Source organism: Drosophila obscura, unplaced genomic scaffold (assembly GCF_018151105.1).
Source record: "Drosophila obscura isolate BZ-5 IFL unplaced genomic scaffold, ASM1815110v1 contig_87, whole genome shotgun sequence".
NCBI classification, from domain to species: Eukaryota; Metazoa; Arthropoda; class Insecta; order Diptera; family Drosophilidae; genus Drosophila; species Drosophila obscura.
Window position 1 is genome coordinate 832,171 of NW_024542880.1, and position 23,417 is coordinate 855,587.

At 42.4% G+C, this 23,417-nt stretch overlaps 2 protein-coding genes across 7 annotated transcripts in view; one reads left to right on the forward strand and one right to left on the reverse strand.

Annotated features, from left to right (window-relative positions):
- The window catches only part of LOC111078848 (rhophilin-2), a 45,091-nt gene extending 35,491 nt beyond the window's left edge, over positions 1-9,600 (reverse strand). Inside the window, exons 1-3 of one of the 6 annotated variants that reach the window (XM_022373744.2) lie at positions 9,446-9,598; positions 8,142-8,182; positions 5,784-5,976 (exon numbers count right to left, since the gene is read on the reverse strand). In XM_022373744.2, coding sequence (XP_022229436.1) covers positions 5,784-5,900 — 117 coding nt within the window. In that variant the 5' untranslated portion in view covers positions 5,901-5,976; positions 8,142-8,182; positions 9,446-9,598. Of the gene's footprint in view, positions 1-5,783; positions 5,980-8,141; positions 8,183-9,445 lie in introns of all 6 variants that reach the window. The other 5 variants (XM_022373742.2, XM_022373741.2, XM_022373743.2 and 2 more) reach the window with 5 other exon arrangements.
- LOC111078849 (putative odorant-binding protein A10) lies at positions 45-4,253 on the forward strand. The gene is made up of 3 exons (XM_022373748.2): positions 45-92; positions 3,617-3,893; positions 3,965-4,253. Exons 1-3 carry the CDS (start codon positions 45-47, stop codon positions 4,150-4,152), a joined length of 513 nt encoding a protein of 170 aa, XP_022229440.2. The 3' UTR covers positions 4,153-4,253.
- Positions 9,601-23,417: the final 13,817 nt, after the last annotated feature.

Below are 23,417 nucleotides of genomic sequence, written 5' to 3' on the forward strand. Positions count from 1 at the left end.
CTTTGCGAAGGCATGTTAGGGCAGACGGACCCGTGCCCTACGCGATGCTAAGAATAGAGTTCGATAGAACGAAAGAGCGATATAGCGAGATAGTAAAGTAAAGGAGAAAGGCAAGAGTCGAAGAGACGAAAGAACGGTTGCATAGGCGAATAGATTGAGTAATTATAAGCGGTTACAATGTTTATATGCAGTGGGCAATTCAAATAGCAAACAAAGGTGAAATTACGTTAGTTGCGCCACTGGCTATTATTTGAGGTATTTGTTGGGGATTTTCCGGCTGGGAAACCAGACAGCATTTCTTCAGTTTCTGCAAATTTTGACTCTTAAAAAATGTCCGCAGGGTATGGTTTTGTTTTCAGACCTGAACTTTTTAGCGGCATCTATTCTTAACAAAATAAGCCAGTTATAAATAAAACTGTTCAAATAATGCCAACAGTACGATGTTTTTAGTAAATTTACTCCATCTATACATATATCACAAAGCAATGTTTGTTTACTTGGTATGTAATTCCAATTTGTCTACATGTAAAATTCAAAAATGTCAAAACAAGCATTGCTTGTTGGGCCAGCAACGGTAAAACGATAAAATATGATTTTCGGAGGGTTGGTCAACCAATAGATTCGCCGTCTCTCCATAGATCAATACCTTAAACGACTCCGAATTAATGCACCTATACACAAAAAATAAAGGACCAAGGATATATTTTTATACCCGTACTCAAAAAGAGTTGGGGGGTATATTGTATTTGTGGTAAGGAAAGGTTTCCGACCCCATAAAGTATATATATTCATGATCAGCAATAGCCAAGTCGATATAGCCATGTCTGTCTGTCTGACCGTCCGATTTTAAGAGCTAGAGCAACCAAATTTAATTTCCAGACTCATCTGAATCAGATCATAATTATGGTCAGAATGAAGAAATTAATTTTCAGTTGCTTCCCCCACCTCCTCCAGCAAGAGACCCGCTAGTGCGCGAGTACCCGCTAGCGGAGAAGATGTAGAATCTAAATGGTACATGTATAATATACATATTAGATGTATAATATACATTGTAGATGTAGATAACAGATGTAGAAAAGAAATGTAGATTGTACAATTTTTTTTTTATTCTAAAATTCTAAAAAATAAGCCTAAAAATGTATATACTGACTGAGTAAGGGTATAAGGAGAGTCGCGTCCCCACAAGCGACTCACACGTTCCTTCTCGTTTGATTTTTAGATAGATAGATTGTTTAAAATAGACGTAATAATTATGAGTCGTTTAAGGTATCGTTTGTAAGAATCGATGGATAAACGGCCAAGTTTCAACGTTTGACCAAAACGACTCAAAAATCATTTTACCCGAAAAAATACCGTCCGGTACGTTGCTGGTCCAACTGCCCAAAATGGGATTGCAGGAAACAAAACGGACCTGTAATTTTGGTCTTACCGAGTCATAGGTATGGATATATCTCGGATATATACCCTACCTGTCATATCCATTTAGGCTGTAATTGTTGTAGAGAGTTACTTTTATTCTTTATACCTAAGCCTTGGTATAGATCGATGTTATGGTCAAATGTTAACCTTTTTTCCTTCACAAGTGCTGGTCCCGCACAAATTATACCTTTTTCCCTTCTAGCTATTCATAGAAAAGGACATATAAATCTATACCTATAGTATCCCTGACTCACTGTAGTTCTGACTTTCATCATAATTGCGATATTGTGATATGCAATGACTGCACCATCAAGTGGCACATGCGACACCATGCCAAGTCCTATTACGCGCGGAACCCAGGCAGAACCCAAACGCCCGAGGGGCACTGCCGCATGACGCGCGATGCGTGTTACCGAGCCGATCGCGAGCATGCAGGAAATATAGGTGTTAGACTAATATCACTGGTCAACACGATTTTTCCTCAAGGAACAAAACCAACTTTTTATTAAAGATTTGGGGCTTAGAAATGGTTTGATGATATTTTTTTTTTCTATGGCAGAACTTTTTTTTGAAAAATTTTTGAAAACTGGTATTTTTTTTTTAAGCTTTTTTCAGAGGTAGCGATAGTTTTTTTCACATAACTTTAGTATCTTACGTCTGGTTGTAAAGAACTTTGCTATTTTGAAAAGTTAATTAAAACAGCTAGAAGTTAAGCCCAAATACTTTGTGATTTCAGCTTACCGGAAATATAAAGCATTGAAATGCAAAAATGATGATTTTTGTGCGGTATTTTTTACGAAATCTTGACTTTAAAAACTCAGGAAAAGTCGAAAAAAATTATAACGTGTGTTCTCTATTTTTTTGTGTAGAGGTGCATTAATTTGGCGTCGTTTAAGGTATCGCTCATTAAAATCTATGGAGAGACTTTGGAGCTAAAATTCGTTAAACAAACCTAAAAAATGGAAAAAATGAACAAAAAATACCTTTTGGAAGGTTGCGAGCTCAACTGCCAATTGGGAACAAAGCAAACGAACAAGGGTTGTACATTTGGTACCTGATCGCGCAAAAAAATAGAGGACACAGGATATATTTTTTTTTCGACTTTTCCTGAGTTTTTAAAGTCAAAATTTCGTAAAAAATACCGCACAAAAATCATCACTTTTGCATTTTAATGCTTTATATTTTCCAGACGCTAAGCTGAAATCACAAAGTGTTTGGGCTTAACTTCTAGCTGTTTTAATTATCTTTTCAAAATAGCAAAGTTCTTTACAACCAGAGGTAAGATACTACAGTTATGTGAAAAAAAGCGCTACCTCTGAAAAAAGCTTAAAAAAAAATACCACACTTCAAAAATTCTTCAAAAAAAAGTTCTGCCATAGAAAAAAAACCATAATTCTTTAAAAAATTTTAAATGCCCATATCTATCAGAAAAAGTCGGTTTGGATCCTTGAGGAAAAAAAAAAAGTTCGATTTTGTCGAGTAGTGTTATCATAATATTATATTAACCATTTGAAGTCTCATATATATGGGCAGTTTCGTTCTGGCCTTAAATTCGATCGACAAAATTTTGAAAAAATAATGAAAATGACAAAATTGGGAAGAAAGATATTGTTGGATATTGGATAATTGGGTAGCCCTTTAATAACCAAGAGAATGGTTATAGTCGAGCGTACGGCTTAAAAGATATAGTTCAATATGTCAGAGAGACTTTAAATCAAGAATTATCTTTTTTCTAGAAGATAATATTAAAAGAAAATGACTATAAAAATACAAAATAATACCGAAAACGTGAGCTTTTGCTTATTTTAATAGGTTTTCGCATAAAAGTTATTGAAACTTTAAATGTCAATTTGGTAAATTAGTAACCTTTCAATATATTTACAAAAGCACATATGTCTTAAAAAACATTGGATATTATCATAATATCATAAAAACTAACAAATTAAATATGTTTTCTGACATTAAAAACTAGGGAATCAAAGATTCTGGTTGATGTTCTTAGGAACTTTTCACACAGCATGCATGCACTTATAAAATGTCGTGCGACTGCTACATTAAAATAATAGTTCAAAATTCAATTAATTTCATTTGCGATCAATTGGAATGTTATAAAATTAGACATAGACACGCTAACTATACGGGACTGGTAGGCAAACTATAAAAGCTGCGACTATTGCGACTGATAGTATAATCTGAGACATTTCTTTATTTTAAAATTTCGCGTACCGGTATTTCCTTGACAATGTTTCGCACTGCTGTGGTGTTGACTCTAATGTGCGCTAGTTGCACCCAAATAAATGGATTTCCGCATCCACCGCTGACAACTTCAGCCCCGCTGTTAGATGGCGTCTACGATGAAAAGTTCGATAATGTAGATTTGGACGAGATACTGATCCAAGAGCGATTACTTAACAACTACATAAAGTGCTTAGAGAGTGCCGGCCCCTGTACACCCGATGCGAAAATGCTGAAGGGTAAATATTATTTATTTATTCCCCAAATATTTTTCAGTTATTTTTTATACCACTTTCTATCACACTTCAAGATATTTTACCCGATGCAATCTTGACTGATTGCACCAGATGTACAGAAAAGCAAAAAATTGGCGCCGAGAAGGTTACCCGCCATCTTATTGATAATCGACCTAGCGACTGGGAGCGTCTTGAGAAAATTTACGATCCGGAAGGTACCTATCGTATTAAGTACCAAAATTCGAAGACAAATGGCAATTAGGAAGTTATTGTAAATGTTATGGATCAGTTGCATAGCGATTCCTAAATTTGTTACGATTTTTTTTCCACAGATTAAATAAATGAGTACATTGTATGTATTTACGTACATCCCTTTTATTAAGTGAACTCTTTATCAGCAAAATTAGCTTCTTCTGTTCGAACTGACTCTGTGCTTCGACTGACCCATTGCTCATTCGTTACATTGAATGTACCTATGTTAGTAATTTGATTTGAACAAACATGAGTCAGATGGTACGTGTTGCGCATCAGGAATAGTTAAAAAGTTCAACAATTCAATCAGAAGGACAAGTGTACCACAAAGTGGGCTCCAAACTGCCAATTCCAAACGAAGCACATACATTTTTACAAATATACTTCATAGGCGGTGAAGTCATCAATTTGCGACAAAACTAACAAACGGAATATATCTAATCGACAATTTACTGTGATCAATAATACTTTATGGATTCGAAAACGATTCCTTCTGCCTGTTACACCAATATAATTTAACCCTGTATTTTTGATTACCCATTTAAGTTTTCCATTTTCTTAATTTTATTATATAAAACGAGAAGGAACGTGTGAGTCGTTTCTGGGGACACGACTCTACTTATACCCGTACTCAGTCAGTATATACAGCTTATGATTTTGTAGAATTTTGGAAAAAAAAAAAATTTTACATTTTACATTTTTTTGCTACATCTGCTATCTACATCTACATATACAATGTCTATTCTACATCTAACATGTAGATTGTACGTGTTCCATTTAGATTCTACATCTCCTCCGCTAGGGGTTGCTCGCGCACTGAACGCGGCAGAGTGTGCGAGCGAGAAAGAGAATCAGTAGCGTCAGCAGCGCTGGAGAAGGAGAGGGAACCAACAGAGAATTCATTTCTTCATTCTGGCTATAATTATGATCCGATCTGATTCAGATTCGGCAATCTGGTAGATATGGTTATTTTCTACGATACTGCGCTTTCAGTTTTATCGTATCTTTAAAATTGTGGCTGCCACAGATTTTCGTCCTTTGTGGGGGCGGAAGGGGGCGGGGCGAAATTTTGAAATACACTTGTAGCAGTGTGATATCACATGAGTCTGGTAAACAAATTTGGTTGCCCTAGCTTTTATAGTCTCTGAGATCCAGGCGTCAAACAAGACGGACAGACGGACAGACGGTCAGACGGACAGACGGACAGACAGACATGGCTCTATCGACTCGGCTATTGATGCTGATCAAGAATATATATACTTTATGGGGTCGGAAACGTTTCCTTCTCTGCGTTACACACATCCACTTTTACCACAAATCTAATATACCCCTTAACTCTTTTTTGAGTACGGGTATAAAAAAGCAAAATAAACAATAATAAATACGATATTAATATGTTATTTCTCCTTCGATTAGGAGGGTAAAAAGTTAATATCGAAAGTGCGTCCAGGGTTTTTGGGCTATCTGCAGCCCGGGTACTGGATGCAGAAATTAACTTTCCTGCACTGTAAACGTAGTGTTAAGATGTGCTCTGCTCTTCCACCACCGAAAAAAGTTTTTGGATAGTAATTTTCCAATAGTGAGAAAGACGGTAACAAAAGGTACTACTTTTAAAAAGTATGAGGGATATTTTTTACTTACCCGAACAAAGGAAAACGATAAGCCCCGCAACTGCCTATTACCGCCATTCCCTTGGTAAGCTGCTGCCGTGTCATTTTCTTCAAAGGATTTGCGGGTTCCATTGCTGGTTGTATCCATTTTGAGAACTCAGAGATTGCGCGTTTTAAGACCCAGGTTCTTTTATCCCGTATTTGCGACGGTTATGTTACCTTAACTGCTGTTCAAACACGAACACAAGATATACATTAGCAACCAAGATTATAAATAAGCATTTGATGACACAACTCGATAAAATTGAACTTTTTTCTGTTTCGAGCCAAACCAACTTTTTCTGATAGATTGAGAGCTTTTAATTTTTTTGAAGAATTTTCGAAAATTTGTATTTTTTGTAAGTTTTTTTCAAAGTAGCGCTTATTTTTCACATAACTTAAGTAACATACATTTAGTTTCGATGAATTTTGACATTCTAAAAAACTAAGAAATGCATCTATAAACATGATCCGAGCACTATGTGATTTCAACTTATCATTTGGAAAATATTAAAGCCTAGTGTACTCAGATCCAAAAACTGTTTGCCAGCAAACAAAATCAAAAACCCAGCATATATACTTCAAGCGGCCAGTGGTGTGACCAGAGGTGTGCACTGCATTCTGAACGGTTACACTGCTCAGACCGCTGCTTGGTTTTGTTTAAAGTTAATAAAATGCACTTCTTCGACTGGGGCCGCTCTTCCCCAGGCATATCCTGGGCTCCCCAACATTTTATTGGCAAGGTTATGTGTCTGCCTATCAGCAGCAGCAGATGGCGACGCCTCCTGTGCCGAACACCGTGAAGACAAAATGTTTTGAAAAATATATATATGTTTTATATTTGTGAAAATAATAAATTATAATGTCCATATAATTGTCATTCATATAATACTGCATTAATTAGATTCTATTTGTCTTCATTATTATAATATTTCATTTGGTTTTTTGTTCTCTTATTGCAATGTCTGCTTGGTGTTTGCTGGCAAAATATATCAAATTGATATAATTTTCGAGGAGGGTCTAAACATACCAAAAAAAACAAGCAAATACTTCGGATACTTTTCCAGTATATACCGTCCTTTTTTTTTTGTTGATCTGAGTACTGCCTTCCGTAGAAAAGAGTTTTTGCTTACAAAAACAGTAAGAAAACAGTTTTTGCTTACAAAATTTCTTATCGGTTTCATAAGAATATCAACCCTGATTCTGTTCGCGAGGTGTTTTTTTCGATCTGAGTGCTAGGCTTAAGCTTTGAAATGCAAATATTATGGTTTTTGTGCGGTATTTTTTTTTTAAAGTCGAAAAAAAAAATATCCGGGGTCCTTTAATTTTTGTGTATAGGTGCATTAATTTTGAGTCGTTTAAGGTATTGCTCTATGGAGAGACGGTTGGTAAAATTGGTTGACCAATCCTCCGAAAATCACATTTTACCGTTTTACCGTTGCTGGCCCAAAAAGCAATGATTGTTATGACATTTTTGAATTTTACATGTAGACAAATTGGAATTACATACCAAGTAAACAAACATTGCTTTATGATATATAAGATGGAGTATATTAAAAAGTAAAAACAACTAAAAACTAAACTAAAAACATCGTACTGTTGGCATTTTTTGAACAGTTTTATTTATAACTGGCTTATTTTGTTAAGAATAGATGCCGCTAAAAAGTGCATGTCTGAAAATATAACCATACCCTATCACCACGAATAAAAAATCATGTGAAAGGTGGTACAATTTTCTTGTCAACGTTGTGTTTTCTGTCGATATATGAGCTTCAGATTCTGGGTGAAAAATATAGAAGGATCCAAAACGTTGGACCAGCAACGTTCCAAATGGTAAAATGTGACTTTTCCTAACTTTTCAAAGTCCAAATTTTGATAAAAATACCGCAAAAAAATCATAATCATAATTTTTGCATTTGAAACCTTTTTATTTCCAGGCCGTAAGCTAAAGCTTTATATCTATATATTTATTTATACTCATGCCTCCTTAATGCTTTCGATCATTATCAGTCCCTCCCTCTGCCATATTCGGATCACCCGAATCACAAACGAGAAGAAACGACTCAGCTATTGATGCTGATCAAGAATATATATACTTTATGGGGTCGGAACCGTTTCATGCTCGGCGTTGCACACATCCACTTTTACCACAAATCTAATATACCCCTTAACTCTTTTTTGAGTACGGGTATAAAAACCAAGTGAAAGTACTGCGAATTAAAATCAGCCAGTTTCATTCACATGTTTCTAAAATGACTCAAAAAATATCTGACGGATTATACAGCTATGTGTTCACATATGCATATTGGGTTTTTTTTACTAAAAAAAATGTTCATTACTATAAACTTACTAGTTTTCTTCTATTTGGCGAAAGACATTCTCCTGCTATATCTGCAATTAAATTAATTAAATACATTTTTTTCAGTTTAAAGCAAGAAAACATACGACCATTCGTTGCTTTCTCGTTCTCTCTACCAAAAAATCAAATGGAGAGTGATATAAAAAAAAACAACGTTTCGGATCCAGCACAGATGACACCTGCTTCGTTCAGTCCGGGGGCTATCTCCTCGCGATATCTCTCAATTTTGATCGCACATGTCATGAGAGAGGGGAAAAACGGGATTGAACCCAAGACCGCTAGTTATGTTCCAATTTTAATTTTTTCACTTCGTTTATACCCTCTCAAGCTAATGACCTTTTTGAAAAATAAAATTGCCGAATATTTTATGTGTTCATATTTTCACTACTGTTTTGTATTCCGCTATATCTGTCGTCTCTCTAACTTCTCACACCAATACCAGCCGTTATATGTAGTTCTCCTCACTCCGCCAGAGGGCACACACTGTACGAGGAAGAGTGTGTGAGAGAGAGAGAAAAAGAATGTGATAGGGCATGGGAGGTGGTAGCGTAGTCACTGCAAATCGATTTCTTCTTTCTAACTATAATAATCATCTGATATAATCCAGATTCGTCTATCTGGAAGATATGGTAACTTTCTGATTGGGTGGACGGACAGATAGATAGAAAAATACAGAAATTAACACACATTAACACAAAACTAATACATATATCCTTAAACTCCTCGAGTATCGGTATAATAATTTCGGATAGAATTAATTAAATATGTACATATTTCAGTGGACGCAGATAGCCGTCGTGTCTGAAGCAGTTTTAAGTTATAATTTGTATGCTTGCTAGTACTTCACTGTGTTTTTTCTATTCTTTAATTTGAGTTTTCACTTCGTGTTTCACAAACAGTTTCCCATCAACAACAGCAATAAAAAAAACGCAACCAATTCGAGAAAATACATATATTTATCATCAGGATCATGCAGTTGCTAGTTTTCACTCACTTTCTATGAACTACATGTACGTACATATGTAATATTTTTTTAATTAACACATTTTCGTCGTCGATAGAGGAGCTCGTACATATCACAGCGTAGAAAACCACTTGTTGCCTTCTACCTGTTCCACGTATGCTGTATGTATGTGTAAGTGCATGGTAGGCCCTCTACCTGTTCCACTTATGCTTTATGTACGTGCAAGTGCATATTTGCTCAAGTGTGTAAAAGCATTTCAATACATTAATACATGTAGCATTACTCTACTAGCTCAGATTAATGTGTTTGTTGATTTTTTCTTTTATTTTACCTTTTACCAATATATCTAACGGTGTTGAGGTACTTTCCATCAAATGTTAAATTAAAAAAAACAACAGATTTCTTTACCTGTCAGTAAGCCAAAGCGCTTACATACTTATCAAACAAGTTTTTAATTTTTTTTTTTTTTGGTATTTAATCGCTAAAGCGAATTGAGTGGTCGCACGACGATGAATCTGCTATGACCAGATACTTCATTTGGTATGTTGATATCGATGTTTTGTTGTGAAGGGCATGCAAGGTGTTGCTTTTCGATGATTTCAATGCTTTGTTGATGAGGGCATGCACGGTGTTGCATTAAGATGATGATCTCGATAATGTTAATTAAACAAAATAATGTTAGGTGTAATGATTTTAACAAAGTACATTGGGTTGGTGTTAGCGGTGTAGTTAGTTATACAATTTAATATGTAGTTTAAAAGTTTATTCGTGTACGTGAAATTTACAAGGAAATTAATAATAATATGTCATTTATACAATGTGAGGGTAGAAGTGTAATGTGTGTGTGTTGATGTTTAAGTTTCTTTTTGTTTTTTGAAATTGAAGGAATTCTAAGATGCTCCTCAAGATGACTTCCGATAGCACCGAGATGCCTGACCTTAATTAATCCCATGTGCTTTAATTCAAAACTCCAAATTGGCCTCATCAATTCTCTAAAGAAAAGAGTCTCTTTCGTGAGTAATAACTCCTTGAGGTTATTAAATCGTTTGAAAATCTTGTACTCTTTCCTAATACTGCCATGTCTTTGGCAGGAGAAGATTTCATGTTCCGCATCATCGAGAACGTTGCAAACTTCTCAGATGTTGGTAATTCTGGCTTTGATCCTGTTAAAAAGACGTGGTCATGACCTTTATATTTTTGGCACTCCAGTCAAGAGCCCCGGTTTGACTGGAATCTCGCTATAAATGGATTCAAAATAAGCCCCTGTAATTTTTTAGATTTCCTTATACTCATTATGCCAGTCCATTCGGACTCTAATCTTAACTGATCTAATTACTTCATCGAAGGTGAGAGGTATTTGAACTAATCTACTGACACTAGTGGCTGATTTGGCTAGTAAGTCAGTACTTTCATTAATAGCAATGTTCTTATGACCGGGTATCCAGTGCAAAATAAAGTTGCTAGTGATGGAATTATCTATACTGATGTGGATTTCGTCTGTTAAGTATGAATTTGATTCATTGCTTTTCAGAGCCTTTAGGGCCCCTTGACTATCACAGAGAATAACAGTTTTATTATATCTTTTTTTACTTGATATCTTTACTGCAGTTAGCATTCCTACAAATTCTGCTAAAACAGAAGAGGAATTATTTTCAATTCTAAATTTATAGCTGTTGTTACTAGGGTAATTTAAGATACCTATACCTGTCCTATCCCCATTGATGGAGGCATCAGTGAAAAGAATGTTCCACCCATCTAACATCCACTCTTTAAGCTTGGCTTGATATATGGCACTATATTCTTCGTTTGAGATGTCTTTTTTATACCCGTACTCAAAAAGAAATAAGGGGTATATTGTATTTGTGGTAAAAGTCTGTCTGTCCGTCTTGATGAGCGCCTAGATCTCAGAGACTATAAGAGCTAGAGCAACCAAATTTCGTTTCCAGACTCATGTGATATCACACTTGCTGTTGCCCTGCCGACAGCCGCTGGCAGCTGACCTTTACACTTATATGCAAAACGGCCTTTTGCACGCGATCCTACTAAATTGAATAAACACATTGAGGAACTTGGACTTGCCCTGTCTTTTCTTGGGAACTGATCGGTGGAACCCCCCTGAGAAGCCTCTTCGCTTAAACATTGGTCCTTCGAGCCGGATTTTCCCCGTCGCCCTTTCATTCGCGATTTGTGTTTCCAATTTCCGCAAAGTCCGAGTTCCTCGATATAGGTACATATATATATTCTTATATTTGTACTTATTTCTTCCTTCTGTGCCATCCGTTTTTCGTGTCGCTTCTTTCTTTTCGACACCGCCATATTATCAGCGATTCCGGCCGTTCTCCGTTCCTTCAACTCCAAATACCAGTGATAGTTCTTTAATTCCGTTTTTTGTCTGTGCATTAATTGTGAAAATAATTAAAAGTAAAAATATTCAGCAAGTGCATTCCAGCTCACAAGAGAAACTCCGCAGCTGATCTACAGAATTCATACCACATATATACACCCATACCCATACCTACGACACAAGTGCATGTCATACACAACCCACCCCAATAAACCTACACTTGGCACACTCCGAGTGCAAAGAGAATCCAAATAAATTGCTTTGATTCCATCCATATACATATACAGGGGTGCCACAGAAATCACTTCCGCTGGAAAATCACCTCAATTCCATTCCGCCGTGCCACACCGTGCCATTCATCATGTAATGAACCCTATTCGAATTGAATCTTGAGAGGTGTCAACCCTAGCCTTAGTTCGAATTTGGTTTGTGACCATGCTAAGAAAAATGAAATCGCTCGGAATTCTGTGGCACGGCGGAAATTTTGAAGCGGAAATCCTCTGCGCGATTTCTTATTTCACTAGTGATTTCTGTGGCACCCCTGATAAATTTATTTACATAGTTGTCGGCAATATATCTATATTGTCAACTATATACATACATTTTAATGCCCTATCTCAGGCTGAGGTATGCTTCAGTCTGTCCAGGGTCCTAAGCTACATGTTATTTATAATTCGCAGGACTTTATTTGGAAAACCAGGAACTTTGCCAGCAACTGAAAATGGGTTAGCGAAATCACAACACTCTTAGTTAATTGACTTTTTTTAAAAGATATCTTTATTCTTTCGTATTATTATGCTACCGGGCTATGTTATGTTTTATGTTATTTTTATTTGTTCTACGACGCGTATGGTGGTTTGACTTGCGTGTTTGTTATTTGCCTGACTGCTATGGCTGATGGACTGCCTTTTTCTTCATGCAAGGCAGTGCCTTTTATAGATCGGCTGGCCTTCCATTTTCCCATGAATGTCTTACAGATATCTTATTTCTACTTCAGAATGTGGGAAGGGTTCTTACATAAATATATATTGCCAAAAACTATCGGTAACGTAACCGAACCTTGCGTTCATCAAAATATAATAAATAAATAAAAAAACTTACCCTCGTCTTACAATTTCCAAACAAACACAAAAAAACTATAAGAAATAAATTAAACAATCCACGATTTATAATTTAAACCTTTTCGTCATCTTTTTTGGATTTTTTTTGTTTCCCTTCGGTATTTCTCCCGATAGTTTTCCAGCGGCCACTCCGCAGTCATATTCTTGACTGCAACTTCCGGTAACGCTTACGGCGACTATGTTTATCTGTATTTTGTCGATCCAAACCGACATATAGAGCAATATAAATGCCATTCCGTCCGCCTTCCATCCGCAAATAACCCAGTTCTGCTCACGACTGCGTCAAAGAGGTAAACGGAGGAGCCAATACTAACAATATTTGCAAAATATTGGCAAAATCAGTGTGACCGTTCCTCTCCTCAGCTCGGCACAATATAAGTCACTCACTGTTTGAGAAAATTTCACTGAAGGTGATCTCTAATAGCCTTTTTACACTGGGCGCGTCTGCTATCGATATCGGCATAGACGCAATGAAGCAGAAAAGGCGTTTACATTGGAAGACGTGCGTCTTGAATTTGGATTTGGGTGTTTGATGACAAGGAAAGATACACAAATTTTTGAAAATCAACAGAATTAAGCAAGACGTCAGGAAAATGGACGATGTTTAGAGTGAGGACGGCGCTGGCGGGGCAACAGCTCTGTGGGCATTCCAGCCACACCAATGTTAGCAATCCAGCTACGCAAGCTGTTGCCCTCGCTCTCGCTCTCACGCTTATGAGCTTTTTTCCCCCCGGTGACGCGCTCTCGCGCGCATATTCACCACGCTTGCGCTCCCGCCCACGCTCACGCTCCCGCTCTCGCCTCCGACAGCCCTCGGCAGCTGGAGTGCCACCGATCTAGGCAATGCGCTTCTTCACCCACAAGCAAACGGCCGGTTTTGCACGCGATACAAATACATATATATATAAGCCCAGAACAACCCCGAAATATATACGAGAAGATATTGGAACTGCCTAACTTCTTTAACTTGGGATTCTGAACGGTGGAACTTCGAAAGCCTCTTCGCTCAATCAGACGAAAAAGAATTGATTCTCATATTTAAATATTATTTTCAGACATTTCATTGTAGAGTTTGTGGGAGTTCCTCTTCAAATTATGAAAACCACCGAAGTTCGTCTCCAGCAGTGTCATAATGGCATCAGGGTATCACAAAAATGTCGTATGATAATAATACAATCAGTTTCAAGTATTTTATTTCATGATTTTATGTATATTTTTACCTTTTTGCACAACCATTCATTTTAGCGCCAAAATTTGATTTTTTAACTACAAGTTTTTGTTGTTCTTAGAGGTGATAGTTGCGCTGATAGGCAGAAAAGTGCAAAAATGTGCAGTTAAGCGCAAAAGCAATCGAATATATCGAATAGACGCACATGAATCAGAGACCGACGAAACTTTTTGCCACCACTAGGGCCCTATGCTTAACCTATGTAAAAAAAACTGCGTCTCCGGCAAGACGCAAAGAAGCATGACGCAGCCCCAATGTAAACAGCCTATAACAATCCGAGTCGATCCGACTATTGTATTCCAGCAAGCTCGAGGCCTTTTTTCTGCCAGCCTTCCATAAGCGGGTTATATTATCGAATAAATATTTGTTTCCTCTCGTTTTTCCGTTCGAATTCTACTCAGAGCAGTCTTCTGTCCCTCCACGCCGACACAAAAAATCAAGTCACCCCTCACTCCTAGAGCGGCAAGTAGTAGCCCTGCTGCAAGGATCAAATCGGTTCTATTTCCTTCTCCCGTGACCCTCAAGGTTCCAGCTCTGACGCAAACAGATTCGAAAGGCGCCTTCGTCAGTAGACCCGTCAGCTCCCGCCACTGCACCTCAATGGCTCAATCCGCCACCTCTGTCGCTCGGACCAAATTGGTCGCCGCCATTGGCCGACTTTCCCACCTGGCAGAGCGCATCACCGCCGCACCACCCGTCTCTCTTTCCGAAGTCCGCAGAGGAAAAATCGTCAATACGTGGACGGACGTCGAGACCGTGTACAAGGCCTGCTCCGCGGTGATGGCTGACGAGGATCCAGCAATCCAGGCTGACATCCGGGAAGAATACGGAGAATGCTATGGAGCATTTGAGCAGTGCCTCAGTGACCTCAATGCTCAGCTGGCCACAACCACAGTCCATCATCCTGCACAGCCAGTCCAACAGGGCGGCTGTCGACTGCCTCCCGTCAATATTGAGGTTTTCTCAGGGGACTACGTCCACTGGCCCACATTCCGGGATCTGCTCACTGCGGTCGTGATCAACAATCCTAGATTGTCTCCGGTAGAGAGGCTGTATTACCTCACCGAGAAGACCCGGGGCGATCCGAAGGCCATGGTAGAGAAATCCCCCCTCACTAATGACGGTTTCGAGTCCGCATGGTCGGCTCTCCGCAGCCGATATGAAAATAATCGGCTTCTGGTTACCAACCAGATAAACATCCTCCTCTTCTTGCCCCGCGTAACTTCCGAGTGCATTCGGGCTTTGAAGGATCTACAAAGTACTATGCAGGGGTCTTAAATGCACTAGCTGTCTCCAACGTCTGTACCGACAATTGGGATAGTCTCCTAGTGACCATCTGCGCTTCCAAATTGCCAAAGTTAAGCCGGGCGTTATGGGAAGCGTCCGTAACGGACAAAAAGGAGGTGCCGCCCTGGAAGGAAATCGACTCTTTCCTGACTCAGCGATACCTAACGCTAGAGGCTATCGAGAGCGACCCCTCCACTTCCCAAAGCGCTCCGAATCCGGCACCCGGCAAAGGAAATCAGAATCCGCCATCCTCCCAAAGCCAGTCCAATCCGTGCCGTTCCCAAGGCAGTCCTGTTCCAAGGACAGCGCACTCGTTCCAAAGCCACGTGAATCCGAGCAAGAGCACGTGTGATCTCTGTTCCAAGGAGAATCACCCAATCCGACTATGTCCTCATTTCCTACAAATGACCGTGGATGTTCGCTCCAACTGCATAAAGCAAAAGCAGCTGTGCTTAAATTGCTTCGCAAGAGGCCATCAGCTTCGCGACTGCTCAAGCTCCCACAATTGCAACACTTGTGGAGGACGACACCACACGCTTCTGCATCGTGGCAATCCACCATCCAGCGAGTTGCATTCCACAACCGTACCCAATTCCACATCCGTACCCAATTCCACAGCTTGGCCAGACGTCGATCGACCGGTACCGTCCGCAGAAGATTCAAGCTCTCCCGAACCTCATCCTAACGTTCAGACGTATTTCGCCTCCGGCACAAGCTCTGTCCTTCTAGGCACGGCAATTATTAATATTTGCCACCTTGGGAAAAATTTCCGCGCCCGCGCTCTGATCGACTCGGGCTCCGAGGCAACGTTCATTACGGAACGCCTTTTCAACACGATTCAATTGCCATTCCAACGTATTCAGACACAGATCTCCAGCCTCAATCAGACAGTATCCGCTCATTCCGATAAGCTCTGTCAAGTTTCCATTCGCTCCCCAACAAGGCCGGGTTTACGATTAAACGCTTCGGCCTATGTTATCCCGGAATTGGCAAAGAATCTTCCGTTGCATCCTATCTCGCCAAGTTTATTGAAAGATTTGCCCAGTCTTCCATTGTCGGATCCTACATTCTTCGAGAGCTCACCAATCGATGTCCTGATTGGAGCCGATATCCTACCATCGGTCATGTTGAGCGGCTTACAGCCTAACATATGTGGCTCTCTTCTCGGCCAAGAAACCATTTTCGGATGGGTGCTCACTGGTCCCGTGTCCGATACGGCGTGCCATCAAGTTGCATCCTTTTCTTGTCAAGTTTCCAGAGAAGCTTCCAATGTCCCAAATGTGCCCATAATCCGTTCCAAGCTCACTTCTAATGCTTTTTCGACTTTTTCATTTCGCCCTAGCCTTCCACATACAGACATGGCTGCTCGATCCCGTTTCGACCGCACCGTGGAGAGCAGACGTTCCCCGAGGTACTAAGTCTTACCAATGCCGAGTCTGCTCTGAAATCCATCCTCTACGGAAATGCCGCCGCTTTCTCCGCCTGGATTCCGAAAGGAGGCTCCAAGCTGTCCTCCACTTCAGCTACTGCACCAATTGCCTGGCTCACCGACACTCCGGCCACGATTGCCGAAGCGGTGATCGGTGTAAGGTGTGTAACCGGAGCCACCACACATTACTCCACCTTCCCGAGTCTCGGCGCCCATCTGGCTCCTCTGCGGCACCGCCGCCTTCATCTTCAGCGTACAGCGTCGATGTGCGCCCTCGTCTTCCTGTGAGCCGCCCCGGCATAGGAATTCCGAATCCAGCAGCAACCTCCTTGCTTCCAAATCGGAGCATATAGAGTCTTTGCAATCCTGCAAGGGGGGGGAGAATGTTTAGAGTGAGGACGGCGCTGGCGGGGCAACAGCTCTGTGGGCATTCCAGCCACACCAATGTTAGCAATCCAGCTACGCAAGCTGTTGCCCTCGCTCTCGCTCTCACGCTTATGAGCTTTTTTCCCCCCGGTGACGCGCTCTCGCGCGCATATTCACCACGCTTGCGCTCCCGCTCACGCTCACGCTCCCGCTCTCGCCTCCGACAGCCCTCGGCAGCTGGAGTGCCACCGATCTAGGCAATGCGCTTCTTCACCCACAAGCAAACGGCCGGTTTTGCACGCGATACAAATACATATATATATAAGCCCAGAACAACCCCGAAATATATACGAGAAGAAATTGGAACTGCCTAACGTCTTTAATTTGGGATTCTGAACGGTGGAACTTCGAAAGCCTCTTCGCTCAATCATTGGTCCTTCGAGCCGGATATACCTCGCCTTCCCCAACCATATCCAGCCTTCGAGCACGGCATCGCCTTCACCACCAGGATCCCAAGATAAGTACAATTTTCGTGTGCTACAAATCCCTTCCATTCGCGATTTGTGTTCCAAAATTCCGAAAAGTCCGAGTTCCGCGATATAAGTACATATATATATTCTTATATATGTACTTATTTCTCATTCTGTGCCATCCGTTATCCGTTTCTTCTTTTTTCGACACCGCAATATTATCGGCAATTCCGGTCGTTCTCCCTTCGTTCATCTCCAACTACCAGTGATACGGTAGTTCTTCAATTCCTTGTGTCTGTCCATTACTTGCGGACAAATTAAATAACTAAAAATTAATTAAAAAAGTGCATTCCGAGCATATGTATGTACGTACATTCCAGCCCATAAGAGCGGCGTACATACACACATACACACATACGTGTCTCTACAGGTGCATTCCAGCACGACCCACCCCAATAAAATATACTTTGGCACACTCCGAGTGCAACTACAATCACATCAAGTGATACCATACCTATAAACACATATATATTTATTTCCAAACATTCATACATTTATTCCCATAGTTGGCCGCAATATATTGCCAGCTATATACATAACATATATAATTCCATACCATAAAAATACCACTCCCCGTAGAAAAATACCGCGCTCCATGCACTACATACATACTCCGCGCAAGTGCCAATTTTAATATAAAATTCGCGATTCCGTACAATTCGTGCACTCCAGCCACTTTTCACGATCGCTACCCCAACTCCAACATCCTCCACGGCGCACTTATAGTAATTATTTGGCAATTTCCACTGCCAATTGGCAAATTGGTGTTTCGGTCCTTTGTTGTTGTTTTTTTTTGTTTCGTGCATCAGAGGTGGCGCAATCCAAAAGTATCGGTATCGTAACAGAGTCTTGCGTTCGACCAAAAATAAATTAATAAAAAATAAAACGACAATTTCCAAACAAACACACCGACACTACAAGAAATAAATTGAACGATCCACGATTTCTTATTTAAACCGTTTCGTCATCCTTTTTCAGATATTTTCTGTTTTCCTTCGGTATTTCTCCCGATAGTTCTCCAGCGCCCACTCCTCAGTCATATTCTTGACTGTAGCTTCCGGTAACGCTTACGGCGACTAGGTTTATCTGCACTTTGTCGATCCAAACCGACATCAAGAGCAAACTATCGCCCATTCCAATCAACTATCGAGGATATAAATGCCATTCCGTCCGCCGTCCATCCGCAAATAACCCAGTTCTGATCACGACTGCGTCAAAGAGGTAAACGGAGGAGCCCGCACTAACAATATTTGCAAAATATTGCCAAAATCAGTGTAACCGGTCCTCTCCTCGGCTCAGCGCAATATAAGTCACTCATTGTTTGAGAAATTTCACTTCACCGTGATCTCAAACAATCCGAGTCGACCCGACTATTGTTTTCCAACAAGCTCGAGGCCTTTTTCCTGACAGCCTTCCATAAGTGGGTTATATTTGCTTCCTGGCGTCTTTCTGTTGGAATTTCACTCAGATCAGTCTTCTGTCCCTCCAGGACTTCCAAATCCGATTTTCTGTGCGTGTGTGAGTTCAGAATATGCCAACAGGTCACAAGGACGGCAACCAGCTTCTGCCTGTGACCTCTTCCAACCGGCTACGCACCTCGTCCGCCTCCGGAACTACGCCTACTCAGAGAATCAAGGCACCCCTCACTCCGAGAGCAGCCAGTAGCAGCCCTTCGGCAAGGACCAAATCGGTTCTGTTCCCGTCTCCTGTCACTCTTAAGGTTCCAGCTGTCACCAAACAAGATCCGAAGGGCTCCTTCGTCAGCTCTCGCCACTGCATCACAATGGCTCAATCCGCCACCTCAGTCGCTCGGACCAAATTGGTCGCCGCTATTGGCCGACTGTCGCACCTGGCAGAGCGCATCACCGCCGCCCCATCCGCCTCTTTGTCCGAGGTCCGTCGAGGCCAAATCCTCAGCATGTGGACGGACGTCGAGGCCGAATATAAGGCCTGCTCCGCGGTGATGACTGACGAGGAGCCAGAAATCCAAGCGGACATCCGTGACACATACGGTGAATGCTATGGGGTAGTTGAGCAGTGCCTCAGTGACCTCAATGCCCAACTGGCCACATCCACAGTTCTTCCTCCTTCACAGCCAGTCCAACAGGGCGGCTGTCGACTGCCTCCCGTCAATATTGAGGCATTCACAGGGGACTACGTCCGCTGGCCCACATTCCGGGATCTGTTCACTGCGGTCGTGATCAACAATCCTAGATTGTCTCCGGTAGAGAGGCTGTATTACCTCACCGAGAAGACCCGGGGCGATCCGAAGGCCATGGTAGAGAAATCCCCCCTCACTAATGACGGTTTCGAGTCCGCATGGTCGGCTCTCCGCAGCCGATATGAAAATAATCGGCTTCTGGTTACCAACCAGATAAACATCCTCCTCTTCTTGCCCCGCGTAACTTCCGAGTGCAGTCGGGCTTTGAAGGATCTACAAAGTACTATGCAGGGGGTCTTAAATGCACTAGCTGTCTCCAACGTCTGTACCGACAATTGGGATAGTCTCCTAGTGACCATCTGCGCTTCCAAATTGCCAAAGTTAAGCCGGGCGTTATGGGAAGCGTCCGTAACGGACAAAAAGGAGGTGCCGCCCTGGAAGGAAATCGACTCTTTCCTGACTCAGCGATACCTAACGCTAGAGGCTATCGAGAGCGACCCCTCCACTTCCCAAAGCGCTCCGAATCCAGCACCCGGCAAAGGAAATCAGAATCCGCCATCCTCCCAAAGCCAGTCCAATCCGTGCCGTTCCCAAGGCAGTCCTGTTCCAAGGACAGCGCACTCGTTCCAAAGCCACGTGAATCCGAGCAGAGCACGTGTGATCTCTGTTCCAAGGAGAATCACCCAATCCGACTATGTCCTCATTTCCTACAAATGACCGTGGATGTTCGCTCCAACTGCATAAAGCAAAAGCAGCTGTGCTTAAATTGCTTCGCAAGAGGCCATCAGCTTCGCGACTGCTCAAGCTCCCACAATTGCAACACTTGTGGAGGACGACACCACACGCTTCTGCCTCGTGGCAATCCACCATCCAGCGAGTTGCATTCCACAACCGTACCCAATTCCACATCCGTACCCAATTCCACAGCTTGGCCAGACGTCGATCGACCGGTACCGTCCGCAGAAGATTCAAGCTCTCCCGAACCTCATCCTAACGTTCAGACGTATTTCGCCTCCGGCACAAGCTCTGTCCTTCTAGGCACGGCAATTATTAATATTTGCCACCTTGGGAAAAATTTCCGCGCCCGCGCTCTGATCGACTCGGGCTCCGAGGCAACGTTCATTACGGAACGCCTTTTCAACACGATTCAATTGCCATTCCAACGTATTCAGACACAGATCTCCAGCCTCAATCAGACAGTATCCGCTCATTCCGATAAGCTCTGTCAAGTTTCCATTCGCTCCCCAACAAGGCCGGGTTTACGATTAAACGCTTCGGCCTATGTTATCCCGGAATTGGCAAAGAATCTTCCGTTGCATTCTATCTCGCCAAGTTTATTGAAAGATCTGCCGAGTCTTCCATTGTCGGATCCTACATTCTTCGAGAGCTCACCAATCGATGTCCTGATTGGAGCCGATATCCTACCATCGGTCATGTTGAGCGGCTTACAGCCTAACATATGTGGCTCTCTTCTCGGCCAAGAAACCATTTTCGGATGGGTGCTCACTGGTCCCGTGTCCGATACGGCGTGCCATCAAGTTGCATCCTTTTCTTGTCAAGTTTCCAGAGAAGCTTCCAATGTCCCAAATGTGCCCATAATCCGTTCCAAGCTCACTTCAAATGCTTTTTCGACTTTTTCATTTCGCCCTAGCCTTCCACATACAGACATGGCTGCTCGATCCCGTTTCGACCGCACCGTGGAGAGCAGACGTTCCCGAGGTACTAAGTCTTACCAATGCCGAGTCTGCTCTGAAATCCATCCTCTACGGAAATGCCGCCGCTTTCTCCGCCTGGATTCCGAAAGGAGGCTCCAAGCTGTCCTCCACTTCAGCTACTGCACCAATTGCCTGGCTCACCGACACTCCGGCCACGATTGCCGAAGCGGTGATCGGTGTAAGGTGTGTAACCGGAGCCACCACACATTACTCCACCTTCCCGAGTCTCGGCGCCCATCTGGCTCCTCTGCGGCACCGCCGCCTTCATCTTCAGCGTACAGCGTCGATGTGCGCCCTCGTCTTCCTGTGAGCCGCCCCGGCATAGGAATTCCGAATCCAGCAGCAACCTCCTTGCTTCCAAATCGGAGCATATAGAGTCTTTGCAATCCTGCAAGGGGGGGGGAGAATGTTTAGAGTGAGGACGGCGCTGGCGGGGCAACAGCTCTGTGGGCATTCCAGCCACACCAATGTTAGCAATCCAGCTACGCAAGCTGTTGCCCTCGCTCTCGCTCTCACGCTTATGAGCTTTTTTCCCCCGGTGACGCGCTCTCGCGCGCATATTCACCACGCTTGCGCTCCCGCCCACGCTCACGCTCCCGCTCTCGCCTCCGACAGCCCTCGGCAGCTGGAGTGCCACCGATCTAGGCAATGCGCTTCTTCACCCACAAGCAAACGGCCGGTTTTGCACGCGATACAAATACATATATATATAAGCCCAGAACAACCCCGAAATATATACGAGAAGAAATTGGAACTGCCTAACGTCTTTAATTTGGGATTCTGAACGGTGGAACTTCGAAAGCCTCTTCGCTCAATCAGACGAAAAAGAATTGATTCTCATATTTAAATATTATTTTCAGACATTTCATTGTAGAGTTTGTGCGAGTTCCTCTTCAAATTATGAAAACCACCGAAGTTCGTCTCCAGCAGTGTCATAATGGCATCAGGGTATCACAAAAATGTCGTATGATAATAATACAATCAGTTTCAAGTATTTTATTTCATGATTTTATGTATATTTTCACCTTTTTGCACAACCATTCATTTTAGCGCCAAAAATTGATTTTTTAACTACAAGTTTTTGTTGTTCTTAGAGGTGATAGTTGCGCTGATAGGCAGAAAAGTGCAAAAATGTGCAGTTAAGCGCAAAAGCAATCGAATATATCGAATAGACGCACATGAATCAGAGACCGACGCAACTATTTGCCACCACTAGGGCCCTATGCTTAACCTATGAAAAAAAACTGCGTCTCCGGCAAGACGCAAAGAAGCATGACGCAGCCCCAATGTAAACAGCCTATAACAATCCGAGTCGATCCGACTATTGTATTCCAGCAAGCTCGAGGCCTTTTTTCTGCCAGCCTTCCATAAGTGGGTTATATTATCGAATAAATATTTGTTTCCTCTCGTTTTTCCGTTCGAATTCTACTCAGAGCAGTCTTCTGTCCCTCCACGCCGACACAAAAAATCAAGTCACCCCTCACTCCTAGAGCGGCAAGTAGTAGCCCTGCTGCAAGGATCAAATCGGTTCTATTTCCTTCTCCCGTGACCCTCAAGGTTCCAGCTCTGACGCAAACAGATTCGAAAGGCGCCTTCGTCAGTAGCCCCGTCAGCTCCCGCCACTGCACCTCAATGGCTCAATCCGCCACCTCTGTCGCTCGGACCAAATTGGTCGCCGCCATTGGCCGACTTTCCCACCTGGCAGAGCGCATCACCGCCGCACCACCCGTCTCTCTTTCCGAAGTCCGCAGAGGAAAAATCGTCAATATGTGGACGGACGTCGAGACCGTGTAGAAGGCCTGCTCCGCGGTGATGGCTGACGAGGATCCAGCAATCCAGGCTGTCATCCGGGAAGAATACGGAGAATGCTATGGGGCATTTGAGCAGTGCCTCAGTGACCTCAATGCTCAGCTGGCCACAACCACAGTCCATCATCCTGCACAGCCAGTCCAACAGGGCGGCTGTCGACTGCCTCCCGTCAATATTGAGGTTTTCTCAGGGGACTACGTCCACTGGCCCACATTCCGGGATCTGTTCATTGCGGTCGTGATAAAATTATTATCTCCGGTCGAGAAATTATACTACCTCACCGAGAAAACCCGGGGCGATCCGAAGGCCATCG

Coding starts and splice junctions, on each gene's coding strand:
- LOC111078849 (XM_022373748.2), top strand. CDS start 45: ATGCTAAGAATAGAGTTCGATAGAACGAAAGAGCGATATAGCGAGATA. Junction 93..3,616: donor AAGAGCGATATAGCGAGATA/GTAAAGTAAAGG, acceptor GTATAATCTGAG/ACATTTCTTTATTTTAAAAT. Junction 3,894..3,964: donor CGATGCGAAAATGCTGAAGG/GTAAATATTATT, acceptor TCACACTTCAAG/ATATTTTACCCGATGCAATC.